The 13792-nt window shown below is 46.9% G+C and overlaps 1 protein-coding gene across 1 annotated transcript in view; it reads left to right on the top strand.

The window, feature by feature from the left end:
* Positions 1 to 817: 817 nt before the first annotated feature.
* LOC122556127 (uncharacterized) overlaps positions 818 to 13792 on the top strand; it is a 142631-nt gene continuing 129656 nt past the window's right edge. The window contains exons 1-3 of the mRNA XM_043702602.2: positions 818 to 957; positions 9931 to 10022; positions 11181 to 11335. Of these exons, the coding sequence (XP_043558537.2) occupies positions 845 to 957; positions 9931 to 10022; positions 11181 to 11335 (360 nt within the window). The 5' untranslated portion in view covers positions 818 to 844. The remainder of the gene's footprint in view (positions 958 to 9930; positions 10023 to 11180; positions 11336 to 13792) is intronic.

Raw genomic sequence — 13792 nt, 5'->3', positions numbered from 1 at the left:
ATTTCCCTTCCCATCCCTATCCACTTTTCATAAAGACCATTCCCTCCGGTACACTTTTGTCAGGTCCACGCCCCCCCAACAACCCACCCTCCCCTCCCGGCATCTTCCCCTGCCACCGCAGGAAGTACAAAACCTGCGCCCACGCCTCCCCCCTCTCCTCCATCCATCAAAGTTTCACCAGCACTTCCAACAATGTCATTTATTTTATCCATTACTCCCAATGCAGTCTCTTTTACATTGGGGAGACTGGACGCCTCCTTGCAGAGTGCTTCAGGGAACATCTCCAGGACACCCATTCCAATCAACCCCACCGCCCCTTGGCCGAACCCTTCAACTCTTCCTCCCACTGTGCCGAGGACATGGAGGTTCTGGGCCTCCTCCATCGCCGCTCCCTCACCACCCGAAGCCTGGAGGAAGAACGCCTCATCTTCCGCCTCAGAACACTTCAACCCCAGGGCATAAATATGGACTTCACCAGCTTCCTCATTTCCCCTCGCCCCAGTTCCAACCTGCCAGCTCAGCACTGTCCTCATGACCTGTCCTATCTGTCAATCTTCCTTCCCACCTATTCGCTCCACCCTCCTCTCCGACCTCTCAGCTCACAGCCTCATTCCTGATGAAGGGCTTTTGCCCAAAACGTCGATTCTCCTGCTCCTTGGATTCTGCCTGACCTGCTATGCTTCTCCAGCACCACATTCTCAATTTTATACCTGCACAGTCAAAAGTTCAAAGTTTAAAATATTGTAACAGTTGGAGATTGATTACTCCAGCGATTCTGGAGTTCAATACTCTGTAAAATCCTGACCCAGCTTGGTAAACATGTTGCATGAAGTGAGCCCATGGAATGTATCAGAGTTTACACACACACACACACACACAGGCTTCTCGAGACAGGACCGTACAAGATACTGACATCGCAAAGAAGATGGGGATTGCTTACCCTGAGGAAGTGCCCAGGTAAGAGAGTTAGGTAAATGTTCATATGTGTACAGTGACTTATGGTTAAATTGATGACCTACCAACAGTCTGTGTGTAGACAGTGTGGAACCCCAGTTGCACAGCGTGTAAAATTACAGATCTGTATTTGTGTATCATCTCTCACAACCTTTGCACATCACAGCTAATGCAGCAATTCTTGAATTGGAGTACAATTTTCGAAATGTGGCAGACTGGCAGATCACACAAACAGCAACGAACTGAATGTTGAGATATTGGTTTGATTAACTTGGTTCAACAACAACACCACGGTCACTAGAGTTTGTACATGGCCTTTAACACGGTGAAACGTACCCAGCTACCTCATTTTGAATGCGGGTAGAGATGTTCGGACTGATGAATGAAGACTTGGTCAGAGCAGCAGATTTTGTGGAGCTTCTTAACAAAGGGGAGAGAGTCCGAGGGGTGTACAGAGAAAGTTCCGGAGCCCGGCATGCCAGGCTGATGGTGCAGCAGTGAAATTTGGGGCTGGACAAGAGGCATGAAGTGGAGGAGCAGAGAGATTTTGGAGGGTTGTAACGCTGCAGGAGATTATAGGCAATAAGGATAGAAAGACCAGAGAGGCTTTTGAAAAGGAGGACAAGAACTCTGACGACATAAAATTTAAAACGAATATGTTGGGAAATAGAGTTAAAGTCACAGATTGATTTTACAGAATGGCACAGCAGGGTTGAGCAGCCAAATCCATAGAATCCCCACAGTGTGGAAACAGGCCATTCGGCCCAACGGGTCCACACCAACCATCTGAAAAGTATCCCACCCAGACCCCTCCCCCTACCCTATCCCCGTAACTCTGCATTTCCCATTGCTAATGCACCTAACCTACACATCCCTGAATACTAAAGGTAATTGGTCAGTGGTCTAATGCTGTTCCCCCTTTGGATGATCTTACATCATCATGTTTGAGGCGGAGATGCAAAATGTAGAACTGAAACATCCTCACAATTTTTTTTTTTCAAAATATACTTTATTCATAAAATAATTTGATAGTCTGTACAGTTGGTCATGCCATACATACGTAAACATTTGCACACAGAGATCAGAATTTATTATTTTTATATACAGGTCTGTACGTTTATCAATCATATGTCCATATATTTAGCTGAGGCGCCAGCAGAGCCCTAATGACTGCGTGGGCCCCTATTCTTCTTAGGCAGGCAGATGTTACACGGTGGTCTTTCCCCACCGCGCCTTGGCGGCAGCTGCCCCAAGCTTCAGCGCGTCCCTCAACATGTAGTCCTGGACCTTGGAATGTGCCAGTCTGCAACACTCAGTCAGGGTCAACTCCTTCAGCTGGAAGATCAACAGGTTTCGGACCGCCCAGAGAGCGTCCTTCACCGAGTTGATGATCCTCCAGGCACAGTTGATGTTCATCTCGGTGTGCGTCCCGGGGAACAGACCGTAGAGCACAGAGTCCCGTGTCACGGCGCTGCTCGGGACAAACCTCGACAAACACCACTGCATTCCTCTCCAGACTTCTTCTGCGTAGGCACATTCCAGAAGGAGGTGTGTGACAGTCTCGTCCCCCCCGCAGCCTCTTCGAGGGCAGCGTGCGGTGCGGCTGAGAGTCCGGGCGTGCATAAAGGATCTCACAGGCAGAGCCCTTCTCACCACCAGCCAAGCCATGTCTTGGTGCTTGTTGGAAAGTTCTGGCGATGAGGCATTCTGTCAAATGGCTTTGATAGTCTGCTCAGGGAACCACTCGATAGGATCCGCCCTCTCCTTTTCCCGAAGGGTCTCAAGGACACTATGTGCTGACCACTTCCTGATGGACTTGTGGTCAAAGGTGTTTTTCTTCATAAATTTCTCCACGAAGGACAGGTGATACGGAACGGTCCAACTACTCGGAGTGTTCCGCGGCAGCGAGGCCAGGCCCATCCTTCACAACACCGGGGACAGGTAGAACCTCAGTTCATAGTGACACTTGGTGTTTGCGTACCGGGGATCCACGCACAGCTTGATGCAGCCACACACAAAGGTGGCCATCAGGGTGAGGGTGGTATTGGGTGTATTTTTTCCCCTGTTGCCAGATCTTTATACATCGAGTCCCTTCGGACCCGGTCCATCTTTGATCTCCATATAAATTGGAAGACGGCCCGGGTGACTGCAGCGGCACAGGTTCTGGGAATAGACCAGACCTGAGCCACGTATAACAGCAATGACAGTGCCTCACACCTGATTTTCCCGCGATGGAGAGCGACCGTAGCTTCCATCTGCCCAGTTTCTGCCTCACTTTGCTGATACGCTCCTCCCAAGACTTGGTGCACGCCCCAGCCTCCCCGAACCAAATCCCCAGCACCTTCAGGTGATCGGTCCTGACGGTGAAGGAGCTCGAGGATTGGTCGGCCATGTTCCCGAAGAGCATGGCCTTGCTCTTGCCTCAGTTTACCTTGGCCCACGAGGCCCGTTCAACTGATCACATATGCACATCAGTCTGTACACGGACAGCGGATTCGAGCAGAAAACTGCGACGTCATCCATGTACAGGGAGGCCATCCTCACAATGCCATGGATGGGAAGTTGGAAGCTGGTCTCAGCACCACTAAAATCCTGACTCTAATCCCCAGCATTTGCAGTCCTCACTTCCGCCTAAAGGTGATAGGTAGTTGGAGGTGGGGGGAAGGTGACAGATAGATGGAGGTGGGGGGAAAGGTGATAGGTAGATGGAGGTGGGAGGTGAAAGGTGATAGATAGATGGAGGTTGGGGTGAACGGTGATAGGTAGAGGGAGGTGTGAGGTGAAAGGTGATAGGTAGATGGAGGTGGGGGATGAAAGGTGATAGGTAGATGGAGGTGGGGGGTGAAAGGTGATAGGTAGATGGAAGTGGGGGGATGAAAGGTGATAGGTAGATGATGGGGGGGTGAAAGGTGATAGGTAGATGAAGGTGGGGGGTGAAAGGTAATAGGTAGATGGAGGTGGGGTGAAAGATGATAGGTGGATAGAGGTGGGGGTGTGAAAGATGATAGGAAGATGGAGGTGAGGGGAAAGGTGATAGGTAGATGGAGGTGAGGTGAAAGGTGATAGGTAGATGGAGGTAGGGGGGTGAAAGGTGATAGGTAGATGGAGGTGGGGGGTGAAAGGTGATAGGTAGATGAAAGTGGGGGGTGAAAGGTAATAGGTAGATGGAGGTGGGGGGGTGAAAGGTGATAGGTAGATGAAGGTGGGGGGTGAAAGGTAATAGGTAGATGGAGGTGGGGTGAAAGATGATAGGTAGATAGAGGTGGGGGTGTGAAAGATGATAGGAAGATGGAGGTGAGGGGAAAGGTGATAGTAGATGGAGGTGAGGTGAAAGGTGATAGGTAGATGGAGGTGGGGGGGTGAAAGGTGACAGGTAGATGGAGGTGGTGAAAGGTGATAGGTAGATGGAGGTGGGAGGTGAAAGGTGATAGATGGAGGTGGGGGGGTGAAAGGTGATAGGTAGATGGAGGTGAGGTGAAATGCGTTAGGTAGATGGAGGTGGGAGGTGAAAGGTGATAGGTAGATGAAGCTGAGGTGAAAGGCATTAGGTAGATGGAGGTGGGAGGTGAAAGGTGATAGGTAGATGAAGGTGAGGGGAAAGGTGATAGGTAGATGAAGGTGGGGGTGAAAGGTGATAGGTAGATAGAGGTGGGGGGTAAAGGTGATAAGTAGATGAAGGTTGGGGGGTGAAAGGTGATAGGTCGATGGAGATGGGGGGGTGAAAGGTGATAGGTAGATGGAGGTGGGGGTTGAAAGGTGATAGGTAGATGGAGGTTGGGTGGTGAAAGGTGATAGGTAGATGGAGGTGGGGGGGTGAAAGGTGATAGGTCGGAGACCATAGGAAGGTCCCAGCTATCTTCCCCCCAGCCTCACATCCCCCCCTCCCACCACCATTTATCTCTCAGCCCCCTTGGCCCACCAGCCTCATTCCTGATGAAGGGCTTATGCCCAAAATGCCCGAAACACTTGCTCCTCGGATACTGCCTGACCTGCTGTGCTTTTCCAGCACCACACTGCTGCCTGACCTGCTGTGCTTTTCCAGCACCACACTCACGAATCTGAGCTCCAGCATCCGCAGTCCTCACTTTCTCCTAGCATCCGGGATGAACCAACTCACTCGATTGGCATCATATTCACAAACACTCACTCCCTCCATCACCAATGTGAATGCATTGTAGGCATTTATGAAGGTTCCTCTAAAAGTACCTTCTTAACACGTGACCGCTACCATCTAGGGGCATGACGGCAGCAGATACAAGGGAACACCACCGCCTACAAGTTCCCCTCCAAGCCATTCACCATTGGAAGTTGCAACAATACCTGATTGTAAGGTGATTGGAGGAAGGTTTTAGGGGAGATGTCAGAGGTAGCTTCTTTACTCAGTGAGTGGTGAGTATGTGGAGTACACTGCCATCATTGGGAGTAGACTCAGATACCTTAGGGACATTTAAGCAACTCCTCGTTAGACACATGGAAGATAGTAAAATTAAGGTTATGTAGGTTAGTTTGATCTTAGAGTAGGATTAAAGGTCGGCATAACATCAAGGGCTGAAGGGCCTGTACTGAGCTGTACTGTTCTATGTTCTATCACTGCCCTTTCATTATGACTAGGTCAAAATCCTGAAACTGCCTCTCAAAACAGCATTGTGGGTGTGCTGGAACTGCACTTTAGTTTTTCCTCCTTTATTAATCATAAGGAATAGGAGTGGAAGGAAAGCCCATCAAGTCCACTCCACCATTCAATCACGGCTGATAGGCATTTCAACGCTAGTTACTCATACTGTCCCCATATCCCTTAATTCCTTGCGAGATTAAGAACTTATCAATCTCTACCTTGAAGACATTTAACGTTCCGGCCTCCACTGCGCTCCTTGGCAATGAATTCCACAAATCCACCACTCTCCGGCTGTTTTAAATTAACTCCCTCTAATTCTAAGGCTGTGCTCACTGGGCCTAGTATCCCCGCCTGACAGAAACAACTTCCCAATATCCTTTCCCAGCACCCTTTCTCAGCCATACATTATCTTGTAAGTTTCTATTAGATCTCCCCTCAACCTTCCAAACTCTAATGAATACAATCCCAGGATCCTCAGTCGTTCATTGTATTTTAGATTTCCATCATTTCCTTTGCTTTTTTCTTATACTCTATCAATCTTCAGACCATTATCCATTACCCATTATTACACAATTATATGCTTTTCATTGTTGCTACGCCCCATGGACTGCAGCGGTTCAAGATGGCAGCTCACCACCACCTTCTCAAGGGCAACTAGGGACAGGCAGTAATTGCTGGGCCAGCCAGCGGCACCCACATCCCACTAGTGAAGAAAAAGACATCTAACATTCCTTCAAATGAAAACAGAAATTGCTGGAAATCTCCATTGGTCTGGCAATATCTGTGGAGAGAAATCAGAGCGAACATTTTCGAGTTCAGTGATCCTTCTTCATAACTGATGGTAGCTAGGAAAAGGATGATTTCATACATAAGATTGAGGGGTGAAATGTTTTATTGTGTGTGTGTGTGTGTGTGTGTGTGTGTGTGTGTGTGGAGTTGGGGGGCGTGGTGAGTGGTTAATTGATAGGTGGAGATAGAGCTCAAAGAAAGAGAGAGAGAAGCAGTTGGACTCACAAAGGAGTGGATAAAGACGAGCCTGGGAGAATGTGTGATGCTGGAAAAGCACAGCAGGTCAGGCAGCATCTGAGGAGCAAAAGAGTCGACATTTTGAGGCAGGAGCCCTTCATCAGGAATGTCGAAATGTCGATTCTCCTGCTCCTCAGATGCTGCCTGACCTGCTGTGCTTTCTTTTTTCCCTCTTTATTATTTGTTTCCTTTGCATTTTTAAAATATTCTGGCCAACATCTCTGTCTCAGGCTGCTGCAGAGCACCAGTGAAGCTCAGTACAAGCTGGAAGAACAACACCTTACTTTCCGCTTGGGGGCCTTGCACTCTTCTGGACTCAAAATCGAGTTCAACAATTTCAGGGCTTGAGGCACATGAACTCTCAGGCTTCCCTGTCCTTACACACTCTTTAGAGGTGGACCTCTGACCAGGTGCTCCAGTTTCCTCCCACAGTCCAAAGATGTGCAGGTTAGGTGGATTGGCCATGCTAAACTGCCCATCGTGTCCAGGGATGTGTGGGTTAGGTGATGAGCCATTGGGGGAGCAGGGTTACAGGGATGGGTTGGATCTGGTTGGGATGCTTTTTGGAAGGTCGGTGTGGACATGCTGCTTTCACACTGTAGGGATTCCATGTCCAAATATCTCTTCACATGTCTCTGGGTTGAATTCCATGTGCCACTTCTATGGCTAGCTGACCAGCCAACTGATATCTTCCTATAGTCTCCAACTTCCTTCCTCATTATCAGTCTTGCAGGCAATTATTAACATCATTGCAAACCTCTTGATTGTGCCATCTGCAAAAAATTGTCCAAATTCTTAAATGGTGCTAAAACCACGGGACCTGGAACTGAGTCCTGCAGAACCCCATTGGAAACATCCTTCCAGTCACAAAAGCATCCACAAACCCTTTGTTTCTTAACCACTAAGCCAATTTCATATCGAACTTGCTATGTTCCTTTGGATCCTGTGCCCTCCGGGTGCTCCGGTTTCCTCCCACAGTCCAAAGATGTGTGGGCTGGGGTGAATTGGCCATGCTAAATTGTCCATAGTGTTCAGGGATTTGTAGGTGAGGTGCATTAGATAGAGGAAGTGGAGAGTAATAAGATAAGGGAATGGGTCTGGGTGGGTTACTCTTCGGAGGGTCGGTGTGGACATGTTGGGCCAAAGGGCCTGTTTCCACACCGTAGGTACTCTATGTTTTCTGTAGAGACTGGTCAGGATTTGGGACTCACGGCCTGAAAGGATGATGGAAATTGAAACCCTCAACTTATTTAAAAAGATATCTACCTGTAGCCCCATAACCTCCAGCAACATGGCCCAAGTGCTGGAAAATGGGCTGAGGCTGGTTTGTTTCTCTTTCAGGGGGTGCACACATGATGGGCAGAGTGGCTTCGTTCTATGTTGCAATTTTTTAAACATTTTTTAAATGTCCTCAGTGTTTGAGAGGAAGGATGTTCAGGGGTGTGGGGAGATGGCAGGAGACAGTCAGTATGGGAAACACTCCTAATGAGAACCAGAACAGTCAAGATGGAAGCTGGTACAATTGCAACATTTAAAAGACATCTGGATGGGTATATGAATAGGAAGAGTTTGGAGGGATATGGGCCGGGTGCTGACAGGTGGAACTAGATTGGGTTGGGATATCTGGTTGGCATGGACGGGTTGAACCAAAGGGTCTGTTTCCATGCTGTACATCTCTATGCCTCTATGACTGTATGCATTGAATGGCCTTCATCTGTGTTGCAGGGATTTGATGATTACTGGACCTGACTCTTGGAGAACACCAGTCTTTATCACTACCCAGTTTGAAATACAATCATTTACTGTGACTTGATGTTTCTGATCTTAAATGACAATACTCTATTAGAGTCATAGAGATGTACAGCATGGAAATGGACCCTTTGGTCCAACACATCCATGCTGACCAGATATCCCAAATTAATCTAGTCCCATTTGCCAGCACTTGCCCCATATCCCTCTAAACGCTTCCTATAAATCAATTTTTGATCCAATTTGCTACTGACCCTCCTATTCCTAGAGTCTCAACGTCGCTAATCAGTCTTTCATGTGAAAAATATTCAAATGTTTTCTTCAAATCTAAGTGGATAAAATCCCCCACATTTCCGACATCAACCTTCCCTGTTATGTCATGAAGCATTTGCATTTGATTAGTGAACCATGATTAACCTTTGACAGATTGGTGCTGCCTGTTGTTAATACAAGCAAACCCCAGTGGTGAAGCCCATTCACAAACCCTTCTGTCAGACAGTGGTCTGTGACAGTCTACTCTCTGACAATCCCATTTCCCATATCAACACCAGGTGAGACCCTTAAAACCCTACATGTGTGCCTCACCTCACAACCTCCTCAGCTGTGGCTCATTGGGTTCCACTGTCACCTCTGAGTCAGAAGTTTCTGAGTTCAAATCCCACCCTAGACATTTGAGTGCAAAAGTCTAGGCCAATGCTCTAGAGCTGTACTGCAGAAGTGTTGCAATGTTGCAACATCTGTCCGATGTAATGTGCTACTCAGAGTCCATGGTTCCATGCCATCTTCTACCTTGGAGAAGAGCTGGGAAGTTCTTTGCTAATATCCTGGTCAGAACTTAGCCCTAAATTAACAATACAAAGCAACAAGATCTGGACACTGTCCAGGCTTGGGCTGATAAGTGGCAAGTAACATTCGTGCCACACAAATGCCAGGCAATGACTATTTCCAATAAGAAAGACAATCTAATTGCCTCCCTTTGACATTCAATGATGTTACCATCCCTGAATCCTTCACTATCAACGTCCTTGGGGTTACCATTGATCAGAAACTCAACTGGACTTGCCAAATAAACACAGTGCCTCCAAGAGCAGGTCCCCAGTTAGGAATACTGCAGCAAATAACTCAAAGCCTGACAACCATCTCCAAGGCACAAGTCAGGAGTGTAATGGAATACTCCCTGGATGAGTGCCGCTCCAACAATACGCAAGGATCTTGACACCAACCTGGACAAAGCAGTCCACCTGATTGGCACCACTTCTACTTCCTCCACCCCTGACGCTCAATAGCAGCAGTGTGTACTATCTACAAGATGCACTGCAGACATTCACCAAAGATTCTCAGACAGCACCTTCCAAACCCATAGCCACTTCCATCTAGAAGGACAAGGGCAGCAGATGTATGGGAACTCCATCCCCTTCAAGTTCCCCTCCAAGCCGCTCACCATCCTAACTTGGTGATATATTGCCATTCCTTCCCTGTTGATGGGTCAAACTTTTGGGACTGACTTCCTAATGGTATTGTGGGTCCATGTACAGCAACCGGTGCTACCAAATCATTGACTTTTCTTTGTTTAACTTGTTTTAAAGGCTTTCAGAAGACATCATTGAATTAATTGAGAAATACAATGTTTCAGCAGCCTGCTTTTTGCCTCCTCCGAGATCCATTGACCTTATATTACGTAAGTCCCAAATACCAACTTCAAATGGTGTTTAATTGAGAGAGCCAGGGGAAGGGGTCGGGGTGAAGGTCAACCTTTAGATGTCATCACAATGAGGTGACATTGGCCAAGCTGAAGTTTGGAGGGATGGCAAGGGTTCCTATTGGCCCGTGTAAAGCCCAGCTCAGGTGGAGACATGGATGATGTTTACTTTTATTGGAAAGACCAGTGGGGAGATCGTTTAAGAAGAAATGATCTCCCTATCAAGACAGCTGAGGAGAAATGTGACCTCACTGAGGATTGTTAATCTGTGGAATTCTCTTCCCAGAGAGAACTGGAGGCTGGGTCACTGACTCAAGGCTGACTTAGAGAGACGATTGATTGACAAGGAAGTAAAGATCAATCAGGGGCTAGGCGTGAAAATGGGGCTGAGATCCCAACCAGGTCAGCCAATGATTACATTGAATGGCAGAGCAAGCTCAATTATCTCCTTCTGCTTCTGGATCCTGTGCCCCGAGAAGATTAATCAGCAAGTGATGACTCTCCACAATGGGAAATCTGAAACGACAAAAACATAAAATTCAGCAGCTCAGGCAGCATCTGGGGAGAGGGAAAAAGAGTTAATGTTTCAGGTTGATAGACTTTGACCAGATCAGTTCTGAGAGAAGCTCAGCAGCCTTTAATTATTGGGCCAGGGGTGTCAGGGAGAAATCTCTAGTTCCTCTTCCATTGCTGAAGATTAGATTCACTTTACAGTTCAGGTGGGAGAAAGTGAGGACTGCAGATGCTGGAGATCAGAGCTTAAAAATGTGTTAAGCCCTCCTGAAGAAGGGCTTATGCCCGAAACGTCGATTCTCCTGTTCCTTTGATGCTGCCTGACCTGCTGCGCTTTTCCAGCAACACATTTTGAAGTTCAGGTGGGAGCTCAGCTTTGCATCTGTGGAAGGACAGCACCTCTGAGAGTGCTGCACTCCCTCACTACTGTGAGCACTAACTCAGATGGCGTGGTAACACACAGCAGCAAGATTTCTATCACCCAGACCATGGCCTGCCCCCATGACCCAGCGATGGAAGTGATTTTAGTGTCTGGAGCAGTTCTGGGACCTGCTTCATGGCAGCAGTAGTTTCTATGGGAGAGTTTCTGAGCTGTTTTTCTTTCTTGCCCTTGTTCTTGTACAGAACTGAGCTGGCTGGATATTGGTGTCTTTGCTGCACTAACTGCCCTGACTGCACTCTCTCTCGTCATCTACTTGGAGAACATATACTATTTACTGAAGAAAGTGTCATGTCTCGTCAAGATGAAGACTTTAGTGTGGATCAGTGCAGCACCGACCGTAAGTTTACTTTTGGCACAACATTGACTGTTGCTGGTGAGAAAATGTGAGGAGTCACATTGAATGTACAGGCCATTCAGTCCATCCGATCTCTGCTGATGTTTGTGACAGTTGTCCCACTCCTTTTGTATTTTTGTGTTTCATGTGGAAAAACACCAGAATCCTTATGAACACCAACAATTTCCAGACTTTTACAACTTAAAACAAAATCTCTTTTTTTGTTCTTTCTTTCAAAGTGTATGACATCACAAATAATACTCCAATTCTTGCCAACACAAACTGCAAGACATTGGTGAGGCCACATTTGGAGTGCTGCGTACAAATCCGGTCGCCCTGCTTTAGGAAGGATGTCATTAAACTGGAAGGGCTCAAAAAACATTTACAAGAATGTTACCGAGACTGGAATGTTTGAGTTATAAGGAGAGGTTGGGTAGGCTGGGATATTTTTCCCTGGAGCATAGGAGGCGGAGGGGTGACCTTATACAAGTTTATAAAATCATGAGGGGTACGGATAGGGTAAGTAGCCAAGATCGTTTTTCTCAGGGTAGCGGAGTCCAAAACTAGAGGGCACAGGATTATGCGAGAGAGGAAAGATTTAAAAGGGACCTGAGGGACAACATTTTCACAGGGTGGTACGTGTATGGAATGAACTGCCAGAGGAAGTGGTTGAGTTGGGTACAATTATAACTTTTAAAAGATTTTTGGACAGTACATGGACAGAAAAGGTTGAAGGGATATGGACCAAATACAGGCAATCCAAGATGGAGGACGGGAAAACTTTCTGGCTGTAACAGGCTGCTGCTTTTTTGAGGTATTTTAGCTGCTGGAGGTGAGTTCCTCAAATTCCAAGAGCAGCGATTACTGTTTTATATGCTGTTGCAATTGTTTTCAAACTTTAAAAAAAAAGTCAATGCAACAGCCTTTTAAAAGGGAGAAAGACAGACAAAGGCAGCAAACACATGGTCTGTGAGGGAGAGAGAGAAAGAAAACCTCACTGCTAACTGACACAGCAGGGAATCTGCACAGTTACTGCCTTTGCTGTTTGAATTCATATGTTGGGGTGTGTCTCGGGAAACTTAACAAACAGTGAAATTCACAACTGATCTTGGAGGAACCTATTTGGGAGAGATCACAGCACAGGAACAGATAGGTGAAAAGTTTTCAGTATAGCCTTGCTGTAAATCTACAATAGTGAGTAGAGTGGGTTCTTCCTTGATTATATATCTTTTATTGGAATCTGTCTCTTGATTACATTTTTAAAATGTAAGCTATAAGTTAGCCTAAAGCAATGTTTTGTAGAGCAATAAGGCGGTGCTATTTTCTGGATCTGTAGATTGGAAGGAGCAAAATGGCCTTTAGTAGCAGATATGCCCTTCTTGTCAGATGTGAAAGTTTCAGGAGAGTTTACAAGTTACTGAGGATTATAGCTGCAATAAATGTCATTGCTTGCAAATCCTTTCATATTGCATGGATCATTTGGAGCAACAGTTAGAGGCAATGAAGAATTTACAAGAGTCAGGGGATGTGATGGACGGCAGTTATAAGAAGGGAGAAAAGCTGCAGATACAGTCAGGTAGATGAGTTAACTCCTAGAAAGGTAGGAGAGGTAGACAGATAGTACAGGAGACTTCTGTGGTTATCCCCATTTCAAACAAGTATGCTGTTCTGGAAAATGTAGGGGGGATGAACTTTCAGGAGAAAGTAGCACGAACAGCCAAGTTTCTAGTATCAAGACTGACTCTAATGTAATGAGGGTTACGACGGGTTCCAAGCGATCGATTGTGTTAGGGAACTCTCTAGTGAGGGGCACAGACAGATGTTTTTGCAGCCACCAGCGAAAAATCAGAATGGTGTGTTGCCTCCCTGGTGCCAGGGTCAAGGATGTCTCAGAGAGGGTGCAGAATGTTCTCAAGGGGGAGAGGGACCAGCAGGAGGCCATTGTACCCATTGGAACCAATGACATAGGAAGGGAAAAGGTTGAGATTCTGAAGGGAGATTACAGAGAGTTAGGCAGGAATTTAAAAAGGAGATCCTCGAGAGTAGTAATATCTGGATTACTCCCAATGCTACGAGCTAGTGAGGCCAGGAATAGGAGGATAGAGCAGATGAATGCATGGATGAGGAGCTGATGTATGGGAGAAGGATTCACATTTTTGGATCATTGGAATCTCTTTTGGGGTAGAAGTGACCTGTACAAGAAGGATGGATTGCACCTGATTTGGAAGGGGACTAATATACTGGTAGGGAGATTTGCTAGAGCTGTTCGGGAAGATTTAAACTAGTAAGGTGGGGGGGGGGGGGGGGGTACCCAGGGAGATAGTGTGGAAAGAGATCAACCTGAGACTAGTACAGTTGAGAAAAGAGGCAAGTCAAACAGCCCAGGCAGGCAGGGACAAAGCAGAGAACAAGGTAGAACTGATAAAATAAACTGCATTTATTTCAATGCAAGGGGCCGAA

This window comes from Chiloscyllium plagiosum, unplaced genomic scaffold (assembly GCF_037043375.1).
Source record: "Chiloscyllium plagiosum isolate Xiang-an unplaced genomic scaffold, Cpla_swu_hap1 HiC_scaffold_13, whole genome shotgun sequence".
In the NCBI taxonomy this organism is placed as follows: domain Eukaryota; kingdom Metazoa; phylum Chordata; class Chondrichthyes; order Orectolobiformes; family Hemiscylliidae; genus Chiloscyllium; species Chiloscyllium plagiosum.
This window is presented reverse-complemented; position numbering and strand designations above follow the sequence as displayed.